General features: G+C 38.1%; 1 protein-coding gene across 5 annotated transcripts in view; it reads left to right on the top strand.

Annotated features, from left to right (window-relative positions):
• Nucleotides 1-14,342, top strand: part of snx17 (sorting nexin 17) — a 111,792-nt gene that overhangs the window by 57,524 nt on the left and 39,926 nt on the right. For 3 of the 5 annotated variants that reach the window (XM_059983088.1, XM_059983090.1, XM_059983089.1), the window contains exon 15: nt 1,099-1,177. In XM_059983088.1, the coding sequence (XP_059839071.1) occupies nt 1,099-1,177 (79 nt within the window). Of the gene's footprint in view, nt 1-1,098; nt 7,155-14,342 lie in introns of those variants that run through there. The other 2 variants (XM_059983092.1, XM_059983091.1) reach the window with 1 other exon arrangement.

The raw sequence follows: 14,342 nt of genomic DNA, 5'->3' as shown, positions 1-14,342 counted from the left end.
TGATGGGGGCCCTTAATGATGGATGCTGCCTTCTTGAGGCATCACCTTTTAGAGGTATCAAAAGGTGAAGCCTCAAGGAGGTACCTTTTGAAGGTACAAATAATTAGTGCAAAAAGTGAACAAAATAGTGACTCCTGCTCATCTACCATTTATTGATTACCTTCCTCTTACACTTGACCTCCCAAAGTACAACACCTCACTTATTTTATTTAGCGATACAACGTGGAGCAGGCCTTCAAGCCACGCCTCCCCAGCAACCCCCAACACTTTTATCATTATAAACTCCATCTGCCATTTCTCTCTCCACACTTCCAGCTGGTCTATATCTTTTTGAAGCCATTGGCAACATTCCTCACTAGAACCAGATGAAGGAGAGGATCCAGTGGGTGAAATGACTGGACTTCCAGTGTTTCCAAGACTTACAACTTCCTTCACACAACTGAAATTCCTCAAAGCTCACCAATGAAAAGTAATTCGGCAAAGTGTTATGAGTGTAAATGATAAAGCTCAAGATTCTGCTGCAGATGCTGGAAATCCAGAGCAACACAAAAAATACTGGAGCAACACAGGTCAGGCAGCTTCGTGGGAAATGAATAAACACTCAACGCTTCAGGCTGAGGCCCTTCATCAGGACAAGAGTGTAAATGATTAAGCTTTAGAACACCTTATTGGAAAGTAATGACAAATTCTTTAGGAGCTTCCAAAAGGTAATTTCATGGTTAGATAAAGGTTGGTAAAGTTATGGAGGAATGGTTGAGATGCAAGACTATATTAGACACCCCTTTCTCAGTGTCAGAAGAGGTACATGGAACAAATAGCTACCTTTGAAGTAGTAATGTTTGCTGATTTTTATCCTTAATTAGGATTTTGTTTATTTGTATCTTGGTTTAGAACCTACTGCAGTGATCATTTCTAAACCAGTGAAAAAACTGGTTTTGATTATTAAAGTGAGATCAAAGGTGAAACAGTATCAGGAAAATTCATTACACATTCGGTTTACCACAATTTATCTATTATATGCTGGAGAAAGTAAGTATTTTAAATGTTAATGTTTTAGTTTTGATGTTTAACTTTGCTTTTTTCTCCTCCCTCTTGCAGAGTAAACTTTCTTCTGTTAGTATCCGAGGGATCAGCGCTTCCAATTCCTCTGGTGATGTCAGTGCTAATGACTTCCACGGTAACTATGCTTTCGAGGGAATTGGTGATGATGATTTGTGAAGTCTGTCAAGTGAACCAATCTACTTGCCTGGGGAGAAGCCTAAATCTTGCACTTGCATCTGCTTGGTTTGCACTGAATTGAATGAGAAAGATTGAACTGCTGTTGGGAAGATGTCATATTTGGTTGCGATGCATGTCAAGAAGCAACAATGTTAAAGGGTCGTGATGTCTATGATCATGATTAACACCAAATTATCGTTTACTAGAGTATTTTGCACAATGATTCAAATTTGTTTTGAAAATCTAAAAGATCAAGTTTACACATGAATATCAATTGAAGTTAACAGTATTTTTTAAAATAACTGAATCTGTAGTAGTGTGTTCCAGGTGGAGTTGGTGTCTAATCTTGTGAATATAAGGACAAATGACAATGCTAACATATTTACAGATTGGAGTAGTGGTTTGTAAAATATAACAAAATGACAACATCAGATCAACATTGAAACTAAGGACTTCGCAATAGCTATGCACCGCATTGATTATGTAGGTGTAGTCAGCTCAAAAAATCCATTTGCAGAGAAAACCTATTGGTCATTGTGTGGCAAAATTACTCCTCTAGTTTCTCAGTTGCCTTATTTCAGTGCACATTTGCCATTGTTTAGCTATCTATTGTATTGCCTGTGTCTTATATTGATGGGCTATGGCTCATTTATCACCTTCCATCTGCATAAATCCATTGTTTTTCTGTGCAACGGTATCGCTCTATTTCTACATGGTGACAATTCTCAAGTGAAATCTGAGTTAATTTCACTTAATTGTGATGCAGCATTCCAGTTGTGGAAGGCTGCAAGTTTGTAACTCATTCATGGAGCAGACTAGTGTTGAAACAAAGTTAGATTATTTTAATGATTTGTTCTTTCCCTCTGCAATCCTTCAAATCTAATCCTGTGTGTGCACTGTATGTACATTCTGAAAGCAAGGTACAAGGTCAATCAAAGTAATTTAATCACTATTTTAGCAGAACTGTTACAGCTGAAAAACTCTGACCAAATACTCAGAATGGAGTGATTCTGTTGAAACACTGAGTTGCAATCTTGTCAGTGAAAGGCCTAAAGAGGGTTCAATTAACTTGCCTATACAGCAACATATGTGAGATCATGTATTATCAAACTGAACAACATAGTAGTGTTTGCTTTTGCTGTACTTTCAATATCAAAACATGCTTGGGAGTCAATAATAGAAGATAATTTGGCTGCTAACTTCAATAAATAAGAATGCCATTGTGTTCTGATTATGAGAAACTTAAAACTATTCAGTCATACAACCTTACATGAAAAGATTTTGCATGTTAAACTTGGAAAAGTCAATGCTTGGATGTAAGCATGGACAATCTTTGATACCACGCAGCTTAGTGTAAAGGATTGGGCCTTTGTGTGTTACTAAAACAGACCAGAATGATTTCCAGTGACAACATCCTCAATACACTTGGTTTTAGCCATCCTTAACATAAACGGGCTACCCAGCAGTCTGGGTCAGATATATTTGTATGCTTTGAAGCCCTAAAGACCTTTGATAATTAAACAGTTACTTAGTGCTATGTCTTTCATATCAGCTTTCTGGTAATGGCACTATACTTCACTACTGTTAGTCATGGTTGATGTTACTAATGTCAGATTGTCTTTCTTAATGTCATTTGCATCTAAAAATGTCTGATGTCTGGTATCTTTTCAAAGCCACTTTAAATACCCCAAAGAAAAAGAAATGGAAGCAGATACAATTAAATTCATACATGCTGTGTTGCTTTGATTGCAAGTCAATGGAATAACATTTGGGCAGATGATCAAGATGGAGTTTTGAAAAGCTTGGAACTGTAACACTACATGCATGGGGAAAAAGACCCTGCAGCTGAGAATTGTGATATTAAAAGCAAAACAATGTAGTTAAAAATAGATTGCACAATCCAGTCAGAACTCTTCTGAGGAAAGATCATTCTGATATGGTAAGTCTGTTCATGTCTTAATTCCAGCTTCCTTTATTTTGGCCTCCAACATTTCACAAATATAGACCTATTAAGAATAGACTTGAATTCTAAATATTCGTTAAGAATAAATAATTGCAGACAATGATCAAAAGTAAAATCGGATGGATTGTGAAACTAATACAGAATTGTAGTATTTAAGATACCTCATGGAAAAGTGAGAATCTTAACACAGATTTGACAATCCAGATGTACCAGAAATGTCCCATTACAGTGGTTGACGTGATGGGTCAAGACCGGTTCCTAACAACCCCTAGATCATGCATTAACAGTGTAGAATGATTTTGATTTAGTTGCGATTTTATCCACTTTGTAAATTAAAAGAAAATTATATTTTCAGAGAACAGCAAGATAATTATACCTGTTTGTCCATCTATAGAGCAACTCAGCTCTCAAATAGCGTCTGGAAAGACACGTCTGTAATTGCATCCTCTCCAGTGAAATTGTTGTCCTTTTTCCAGTGACTAATTCCTGAACAGCTCAAATAGTAGTTAGAGGAAAATGGGAAATGTGTGTTTTCTGTCTTCATGAAATTGTATCTTTTCATCCAGAAATTCTTGTGCTTGCATTTGATAGTACATGTTTGATAACTTCAGCTCTCAGAATAACATAGTTCCATGTCAAGAGTTAAAGCTGCACTAGAATTCAAAACTATGTAAGTACTTATAACCTTGGTTATGTGTATAATGAGAAATGAAGTCCATATAAATCAATGTTACACACTGTTCTCTGAATCTATTGACTTAATTTTTCTGGCATCCTTTCCAGAAGTGTCTGTTTCTGAAGTCTGATGCATAGCACTACTTAAAGGGTGCCCAGAATTAGAATATAATACTAAAAATCCATGCGCATTTATGAATTTTCATTTTCTCAGCATTATCTTTTTTATACAGAGCTTGCTTATACCATATTATTTAAATTAAGTTACATGAAGTCATGGTTAAGTCCCTGAAATTTCTGACATTGTCTGACAGCAGAATAGTCTTTTTAGGAGGGGCAAGGACAAAATGAAATGTGTTTCCCTATTTATACCTGTCACCAAGAAAAGAACCACACAGATTCTCATGAAAGAGAAGCATCTTTAGGTAGGCCTTTTCACTGAGTGTAAATATCTATGGTACTTCCATCTGATAGAAGCAGTGGACAGGTGTACTTTTCAGTAGTTACTAAAGTTATATAATGTAGATTTCCTTGAGTCATGCAACCTCTATTGCGGTAAATTGAGAGAGGGAGCAGTTTTATCAAAAAACAATCCATGGATACTCTTTTAAGATGGTTAACAAATCTTCTGGGGCATAGACTACCTGCCAACAGCAGCTCACCAAAGTCCTCTGTCCTGGGCCAGTTATTCCAGGTGTTGCCCATCTTCTGGTGTATCCTTCCTCACTCGGGGATGAGGTCTTTGGAGCTTCTGTTGGTGTTTCTGTAATAGGATGGTGTTGCTAGCTCCATAACCAAAAAACCTCTCCTTTAGCCTGGGGACCGTCCATGGCAGAGATGACATATACAATACATTCTTTAAAATATTTTTTGAACCTTTGGCCATGAAGCTACCTGCTTCCACTTTTTGCAGATGCACAGTGTTTGTGATTATTTTTACAAATGTAAATATAGCTGATTTAGTATATTGAAGCAGAGGCAGTAATGGAAGCTCAAAGGCTTGTATATGCTGCTGTTCCTGTTTTTAATTTCTGATTTAAAGCTTGCAAATTTATACATGATGGGCTCAGCAATTAAAAATGGTAATCTTTTAGGGCTAAATTTTGAGTGACAAATTGTAGCCTGTTTTGATAAACTTTGCAAGAAAGCCTTCCAATTTGGATTCTGAAGAAGTTGAAATATACAGTATATATGTGTGAGAGAGATTTACTCTGGTTGTTACAAATGTGTGGAAGGCTTCAGCGATCCAACCGCCTGGTCCATAATTGTAGTCCTTGTATTTATGCATAGACATATAATTAGCTGTCTCAAAGGAGATCTTTTAGTGATATGAATCTCCTTTAGTTATTTAACAAGTTATCTAACACAATTAGACATGCATTCAAATACTTCGAATAGTCCTTACAGCAAAGTATGTGATTATTCAGAGGTACTTAAGGAATGTCTCTTAATATTCTGTATATTAAAACATAGTTTTCATTGCAGTCAATAACATATAAACTAACTATTTTTGTACTAAATAATGTACAATATCATTAGATTTTTTTTATTTCCATTAACAGAAAACAGATTGGGCAAAAATGCATTATGTATAATAAAATGTCTACATTAGAAACATGAATAGGGACCACAGTTTAGCACCTTAAGTCAGTTTGTTTAAAAAAAATTATTTATGATAGTTAGATTTGTCTACGTGTATCCACCATGATTTGAATGTCTCCCACTTAAATGGTGCAAACCCATTTAGTTATTGCTCCTATTACTCCTATACAATTTGTCCTATTGGCAGTGAATAATTGCAAGGTTAATTACTTTTTGCTTCTTTATGAAGTAGCATCTAAAATTGTATGAATCTTATCTCCATGTCTTTATTTCTTCAGTTTAATATAATGATTGAATACCTGCACATACTCCACTGCTTATCAAGATGTCAGTCTGATCCCATGATTGTTGGACATTTTTTCATAAGACATAGTACATCTGAATTTCCTGCAAAGTTCTACAAATTAAATTTCTTCCATGTTTTAAAACTTTGTTCATAAAGTAGGTTGATAAATCATGTTATGAATCTATATTTAACCTTGCCACCTTGCAGACAAAAAGCATGCATATCATTATGTAATTTGTTTTTGTGGGTAATAGATTCCTTTGAATTATAGTAACAAGAACTTTTTTTCCATACTGCTTCCCCCTCTTTCTTCCCCCCCCCCCCAATGTTGCCATGTTGAAAAGTTTTTCACTTTCAGACCCTAAGAAATATGTATTTTAAAAGGGTTCAAAATCATGCCATGTGCTTTAAACGTTTGTCTTCTCCCATCAAGGTCATCTTTTATTAACATAAAAAAAATCAAGATATTTTGAACAATTTCTTTAAAATATCCGATACAACATGAACGCCAAATGTTGCATTTTTGAAGCACTTTAAGAGTGACTTTCTTAACATTATGACCATTATTCTTAAATTGTGAGGCACTTGCACATTTGTTGGGGCTGAGGTGTCTATAGTATAAGTGAGTTGATTGACAATTAAGCTGTGAGTTTGCCTATCATGTTATGAGCTTAGTCCAAGAATCTGTCATTGTATCACTACTGTTGGGCATAAGATTGTTTCAAATATCATCCTACCTATTCTCCCTTTCTTTAAAAAATGCAGTTCTAAATGAATATCGGAGATTAAATTTATGTCAGTGTTCTTATCCAAGTACTTGGGTAAAAGCAAGCATTTCCAAAGGCTTGACCATATTCAGTCTGCCTGCAGAAATAATCTTAGTTTCTGATAGAAGTGGTACAAGGGATAGAGACATCTTTTGAAAAATCCTGATTTTTGATTTGAATGAAAAACTGGTGCAGCCATATCTGAAGATCATATTGGCATTAAAACTAATGATGAACTGAAGATTTTATAACTGGAACTGTATGAGTTAGTGTTTGAAAATTTCAAGATTAATGCATGGCCTGTATATGGATTTTTCTCCGTTTTCCACCATGTTAAGATTTGAAGTTTTCTTGTGTACCACTTGTTTATCCTATGTCGTTGTGAGATTTCATACATGGATCATATTCCAATAAATGGTATCACTCTGCTCTGTTTAACCGTTATGCTCTAATATTGACCTTATGACTTTAAAAAGTTGCTTATTTACTTCCTGGTAATGCACCTTAATGTAACACTAATTGCCTAGTCTGTATTATAACTTGTTTTCCTGTATGTATCTATACCAGCAGAAATCTGATGAGCTGATTTAATTTTTATATTGCAAAGCTATAATATGCAAATAAAACTATTTTCATAATGTGATTATAATTGTGAATATTTGTCTTTCACCTGCATAATAGGTCTTGTATATAACTAAGACACATGATAAATATGAGATTCTGCAGATGCTGGAAATCCAAAGGTTGACACTCAAAAGCTAGTGGTACTCAACAGGTCAGACAACATGTATGGAGATGAATAAACAGTTGATGTTTCGGTCCGACACTCTTCACAAGGACTTATTCCTTTTTACATGTTGCCTCATCTGCTGATTTCCTCCACTATTTTGTGTGTGTCACTCTGAGTTTACAACATCTGCAGAATTTCTTAGAAATAATTTGCTGTTGTGTTAATAAGCTTCAGATAAATATACATATTCATCTGAAATGTATATGTATAATGTAGCAGGAAATTCTTTACATTTAGCCCATGCTCATCTTTTAATGCCATACCTTCCTGAAAAACTGCTGACTGGTTTTACAACATATCTTTTTGCACCATTGCTTTCTGTTGAATTTGACTGAATTGTAGAATGTGGCCTTAAAACATTGCTTGAACTCCAGTGCATTATGAAGAAGACAACTTCATCAACTTTATAGAAGCATAAATTATTGTTTGATGTATTAATCAGATTTAACAAGTTCTTCAAGAACTGCCAGGTCCCTTAGGCAACAGAACTTTACAGTGTGTGACAGGTTTCAAATTCAGCCATGTGCTTTGTCTCCTTATTGGAGACTGGAAATGAAGAGTTGAGATGTACTTCTGAAAAAGTCTTCATTCCAGGATGATTCTCGGTATTATGCTTAAATGACTTATGATTTTCTATATCATGTTACATTTTTTAAAATCCTAATACTATTTCTTAAATCCTTAGGCTGGTGGTTATACAGAGCAAGATTAAATTTGACCCTAGCCAGTGAGATGTCTGTTGTGTAACAGTAGTGATTATGCACATGATATGAGATCTCAGTAAGTGAGTTTCTGGCCTCGGTGGGTTTATTTAGTTCAGGGAATTTTAAAACTTTATTTGGTGACAGAAGTAGGTGATTTGAAATGTTAATCTGGCAGCACAGTTATCATAGTTCCATGGTAGACTACCTTAAAAACAACACGGAGGCTTTCTTAAGTGAAACAAAATGTGAACTGAAAACCTTAGCTAAGACCTTTGACAGCAAAGGACAGTACTGTACTGTGGCAGGCTCCAATGACTAGGATATTAGGTTAAACGTTAAAACAGTAACTAGAGTGCCAGCAGATGGGGTTAATTATGGTCCGAATGGACATGCATCGAATGGGCTGGCACCCTGAGAATTAGCTCTGTGACAAAAGGTACAGCGGCAGATTTGCTGGCGACGCATAGATCGAGAGAGAGGTTGTAAGGAGGATAAAAAGGTGACAGAGACAACTGGATCATAAGTAACACAAGTCATCTAAGCATAATTCCGAGAATCAATCCTCATTCGTTGCCCAGCTGATCCCCTAGTGGGCTCAACCACGAGCTGCTCTAAAAAGCCATCTTGTAGACATGCTAGGAATACCCTTTGTTGGAATCCAGCATCAACCTGATTTTCCCAATCTGCCTGCATATTGAAGCCCTTCATGACTATTGTAACATTGCCCTTTTGGCATGCATTTTCTACCTTCTGTTGTAATTTGTAGACTACATCCTTACTACAGTTTGGCAGACAGTACATAATTCCTATCAGGGTCTTTTTACCCTTGCAGTTCCTTGGATCTCTCCACAATGATTCAACACCTTTGATCCCATGTCACCTCTTTCTAAAGATTTGATTTAATCTTTTACCAACAGAGCAACACCACCTCCTCTACCTCCCTGTCCTTTTGATACAATGTGTATCCTTGGACATTAAATTCCCAGCTATTACCTACTTTCAGCTATGATTCAGTGATGCCTACAACAAAGTACATGCAAATGTGCTGCAAGTTCATCTACTTCACTCCACACACATTCAAACATACTGTAACGCCTTCAGTCCTGTATTCACCCTTTTTGATTTTGTTGCCTTTTATGTTGCAACTCATCCTGTTGACTGCAATTGTGCCCTATAACCAGCCTCTCAATATTATTGCCTGTGTTTGTAAACCAGCTACCTCATCTTTAGCACTATCATCGGCCTTTCCTACGATACTTATATAACCATATAACAATCACAGCACGGAAACAGGCCATCTTGGCCCTCCTAGTCCGTGTCTTGCATTGAAATATATGCAGCTCAGGACACTGGTTGCAACATGCTCAACCTTTTGATTCCTGACTTTGCCTGAGGTCTTACCAACATCTGCCTCCATAACCTCTCCACTAACTGTTCTGGCACTCTGATTCCCATTGCCCTGCAACTGTGATTTAAACCCCACCGTACAGCATCAACAAACCTTCCTGCTAGGATATTATGTTCCCCTAAAGTTCAGGTGCAAACTGTCCCTTCTGTACAGGTCCCACCTTCCCTGGAAGAGAACCCAATGATCCAATAATCTTATGTCCTCTCCTACACCAACTCCTTGGATAGGTATTAAATTGTACAATCTCCCTAGTTCTGGCCTCACTAGTACATGGCATGTGTAGCAATTCTGAGATCACAATCCTGGTGGTCCTGCTCTCTAACTTAGCATCTAAGTCCCTGTGAAAAACCTCCAGGTTAAGAACCTTGGTTGCAGGAAGGCCAGGACTAGCAGCTCAGTACTCCGGGGTTCTGTTGGTTTAGATTTGATAGAATGGTAGGGATTAGAGGGAAAGGGTGGCATTACCAGTCAGGGAAAATGCCATGGCAGTGCTCAGACTGGAGAGCTTGTCTGGTGAGGTTTTATGGATAGAACTGTGGGATAAGAAAGGTATGACCATTTAATGGGATTATATTATAGACCACCCAAATCGGGGATTCAGAGGAGCAAATATGCCCATTTGCCCATTGGGTCTGCTGTGTAATTGAATCATGGCTGATCCTCCTCAGTCCCACTCTCCCTGTAACCTTTGATACCATGTCCAATCAATAACCTACCAAGCTCTGCCTTAAATACACCCAACAATCTGCATGTGGCAATAAATTCCACAAATTAATCATCCTCTGGCTAAAGAAATTTCCTCACACATCTGTTTTACATGGACAGCCCTCTATCCTGAGGCTGTGCTGTCTTGTCTTAAAATCCTCCACCATGGGAAACACCCCTACCACATCTAGGCATTTCAACATTCAATGAGGGTTTCAATGAGATCCCCCATCATCCTTCCAAATTCCAGCAAATACAAATGCAGAGCTATCAAATGTTCTTCGTATGATAACCCTTTCATTCCCGGAATCATCCTTGTGAACCTCCTTTGAACCCTCTCCAATGTCAGCCCATCTTTTCTTAGATGAGGAGCCCAAAACTGTTCACAAAACTCAAGGTGAGGCCTTGCCAGAGCTTTATAAAGCCTCCGCATCACATCTTTGCTCTTGTATCCTAGACTTCTTGAAAGGAATACCAACATTGCATTTACCTCCTTCACCACGGACTCTACCTGCAAGTTAACCTTTAGGGTGTTCTGCCCAAGGACTCCCAAGTCCCTTTGCATCTCAGGTTTTTGGATCTTCTCTCTGCACATTTATTTCTACTACCAAAGAGCATGACCATGCATTTTCCAACATTGTATTTCTTTTGCCACTTTTTGGCCCATTCCCCTAATCTGTCTAAGTTCTTCTGCAGCCTACCTTTTTCCTCAACACTACCTGCCCCTCCACCAATCTTCATATCACCTGCAAACTTGGCAACAAAGCCCTCTATTCCATCATCTAAATCGTTGATATACAGCATAAGAAGAGGTGGTTTCAACACTAACCCCTGCGGAACACCACTATTCACTGGCAGTCAATCAGAAAAGGATCTTTTTATTCCCACTCACTGTATCCTACCAATCAGTCAATGCTCTAACCATGCCAAGAACTTTCATGTAATACCATGGCCTCTTAACTTGGTAAGCAGTGTCATGTGTGGCATCTCATCAAAGGCCTTCTGAAAGTCCTAATATACAACATCCACTATATCCCCTTTATCTATCCTACTTGTAATCTCCTCAAATGAATTCCAACAAGTTTGTCAGGCAAGATTTTCTCTTAAGGAAACCATGCTGACTTTGTCCTATTTTGTCCTATGTCACCAAGTACTCCATAAACTCATCCCTAACAATTGACTCTAATATCTTCTCAACGATTGAGGTCAAGCTAACTGGTCTATAATTTCCTTTCTGCTGCTTTCCTCCTTTATTAAAGAGTGGAGTGATATTTGCAATTTTCCAGTCCACAGCCACCATGTCAGAGTCTAATGATTTTTGTAAGATCAATACGAATGCCTCCACAATCTCTACCACTACCTCTTTCAGAAACCTAAGTGCAGTTCATCTGGTCCAGGTGACTTTAGGTCTTTCAGCTTTTTGAGCACCTTCTCTCTTGTAATTGTAACTTCACTCGCTTCTCCCTCACACCCTTCAGGGTCGGGCACACTGCTAGTGTCTTCCACAGTGAAGACTGATACAAAATACTCATTTAGTTAATCTGCCATCTCCTTGTCCCGTTATTATTTCTCCGGCCTCATTTTCTAGCGGTCCCATATCCACTCTCATCTCTTTTTTTTTACTTGAGAAAACTTACTATCCACTTTGATATTGTTTGCTAGCTTGCTTTCATATTTCATCTTTTCCCTCCTAATGATTCTTTTAGTTGCTCTCTGTAGGTTTTTAAAAGCTTCCCAACCCTCTGTCTTCCCACTAATTTTTGCTTAGTTGTATGCCCTCTCTTTTGCTTTTACATTAGTTTTGGCTTCCCTTATCTACCACAGTTGTACTATTTTGCCATTTGAGTATTTCTTAGTTTTTGGAATGTACTTATCCTGCATCTTCCTCATTTTTCACAGAAACTCACACCATTGCTGCTCTGCTGTCATCCCTGCCAGCATCTCCTTTCAAATTGCTTTGGCCAATTCCTCTCTCATACCACTGTAATATTTTAAAGGAAGAAGGATCCTAAAGGCAAGATGAATCAACCATGGCTTACAAGAGGAGTCAAAGCCAACATAAAAGCCAAAGAGAAGTCATATAATAGAGCAAAAATTAGTGGGAAGTTAAAATCAACAGAAGGCAACTAAAAAGTCATTAAGAAGGTAAAGATGGAATATGAAAGCTAGCTAGCTAGTAATCTGAAAGAGGACACCAAAAGTTTCTTCAGATACATGAAGTGTAAAAGAAGCGAGAGTGGATAAAGTACTGCTGGAAAACGATGTTGGAGAGGTAGTAATGGGAGACAAGGAAAAGGCGGATGAACTGAATAAGTATTTTGCACCAGTCTTCACTGTGGAAGACACTAGCAGTTTAGTGAAAGTTCCAGGTGTCAGGGGGCATGAAGAGTGAAGTTACCATAATGAGAGAGAAGGTTCTTGGGAAACTGAAATGTCTGAAGGGAAATAAAGTCACCTGGATCAGATGGTGCACACCCCAGGGTTCTGAAAGAGGTAGCTGAAGAGATTTTGGAGGCATTAGTAATATCTTTCAAGAATCATTAGATTCTGGAATGGTTCCGGAAGACTGGAAAAGTGCAAATGTCACTCCTCTCTTCAAGAAGGGAGAGAGGAAAATATAGGCCAGTTATTCTGACATCAGTGGTTGGGAAGATGTTGGAGTCAATATCAAGGATGACTTTTTGGTGTAGTTGGAAGCAAAAGATGAATTAGGCTGTAGTCAGTGTGGTTTACTCAAGGGAAAATCTTGCCTGAAAAATTTGTTGGAATTCTTGGATGAAATAACAAGCAGGATAGACAAAGGAGAATCAATGGATGTTGTGTACTTGGATTTTCAGAAGGCCTTTGACAAGATGCCACACATGAGGCTGCTAAACAAGCTGTGAACCCATGGTAATACAGGAAATACTCTAGCATGGATAAACCAGTGGCTGGTTGGCAGGAAGGAAAGAGTAGGAATAAAGAGAGCCTTTTCTGGTTGGCTGCTAGTGGCTAGTAGTGTTCCACAGGGGTCTGTATTGGGATCGATTCCTTTTACATAATATGTCAATGATTTGAATGATGGAATTGATATATTTGTTGCAAATTTTGCAGACCATATGAAGATAAGGTGGAGGGACAGGTAGTTTTGAAGAGGTAGAGAGCCCATAGAAGACTGAGAGATTCAGAGAATGGGCAAAGAACTAGCAGCAGGAGTATAGTGTCAGGATGTGTATTCATGCACTTGGTAGAAGAAATGAAAGGATTGGACTATTTTCTAAATTGAGAGAAAACTCGAAAAAATGGAGGTGCAAAGGGATTTCTGAGTCCTTGTGCAGGATTCCCTAAAGGTTATTTTGCAGTTTGAGTCTGTGGTGAGGAAGGCAAATGCGATGTTAGCATTAATTTCAAGACTAGAATACAAAAGCAAGGGTGTAATGTTGAGACTTTATAAAGCACTGGTGAGGCCTCACTTGGAGTACTGTGAGCAGTTTTGAGCCCCTGATCTTAGAAAGGATGTGGTGAAATTGGGGCAGGTTCAAAGGAGGTTCACAAAAATATCCCAGGATTGAACGGCTTGTCAGATGAAGAGTGTTTGATGGCTCTGGGCCTGTATTCACTGTAATTCAGAAAAATGATGGGTGACCTCATTGAATCCTATCAAATGGTGAAAGGCCTTGATAGAATGGATATGAAGAGGATGTTCCTATGGTTGAAGTCTTAGACAAGAAGACACAGCCTCAGAATAGAGGAGCATCCTTTTAAGGTGATGATGAGGAGGAATTTCTTTAGCCAGAGAGTGGTGACTTTGGAATTCTTTGCAACTGGCAGCTGTTGGAGGCCAAGTCTTTATGTGTAGTTAAGGCAAAGGTTGATAGATTCTTGAACAATCAGGGCATGAAGGGATATGGGGAGAAGGCAGGAGGTTGAGCCTGAGGAAAATTGGATCAGCCATGATGAAATGGCGGAACAAATGGCCTAATTCTGCTCCTATGTCGTAAGGTTGCAAGGTCTTAATTAGTAATGGCATCAAAGATTATGTGAAGAAGCCAGAATAGGGAGAGGGAAAATAAGTCAACGATGACCAAGTAGAGGATCAGACTCAATGCGCTGGTTGGCCTAATTCTGCCCCATGTGTTTCAAGGAATACTGAATATGATAGTAGTCTATTTAGGAGAGACACAAGTATATTGGAAGCCATTCCAGAATTCATGAAACTGATACCTGGAACTGAACGTTGCCTTA

Source organism: Hypanus sabinus, chromosome 10 (genome assembly GCF_030144855.1).
Source record: "Hypanus sabinus isolate sHypSab1 chromosome 10, sHypSab1.hap1, whole genome shotgun sequence".
NCBI lineage: Eukaryota > Metazoa > Chordata > Chondrichthyes > Myliobatiformes > Dasyatidae > Hypanus > Hypanus sabinus.
This window is presented reverse-complemented; position numbering and strand designations above follow the sequence as displayed.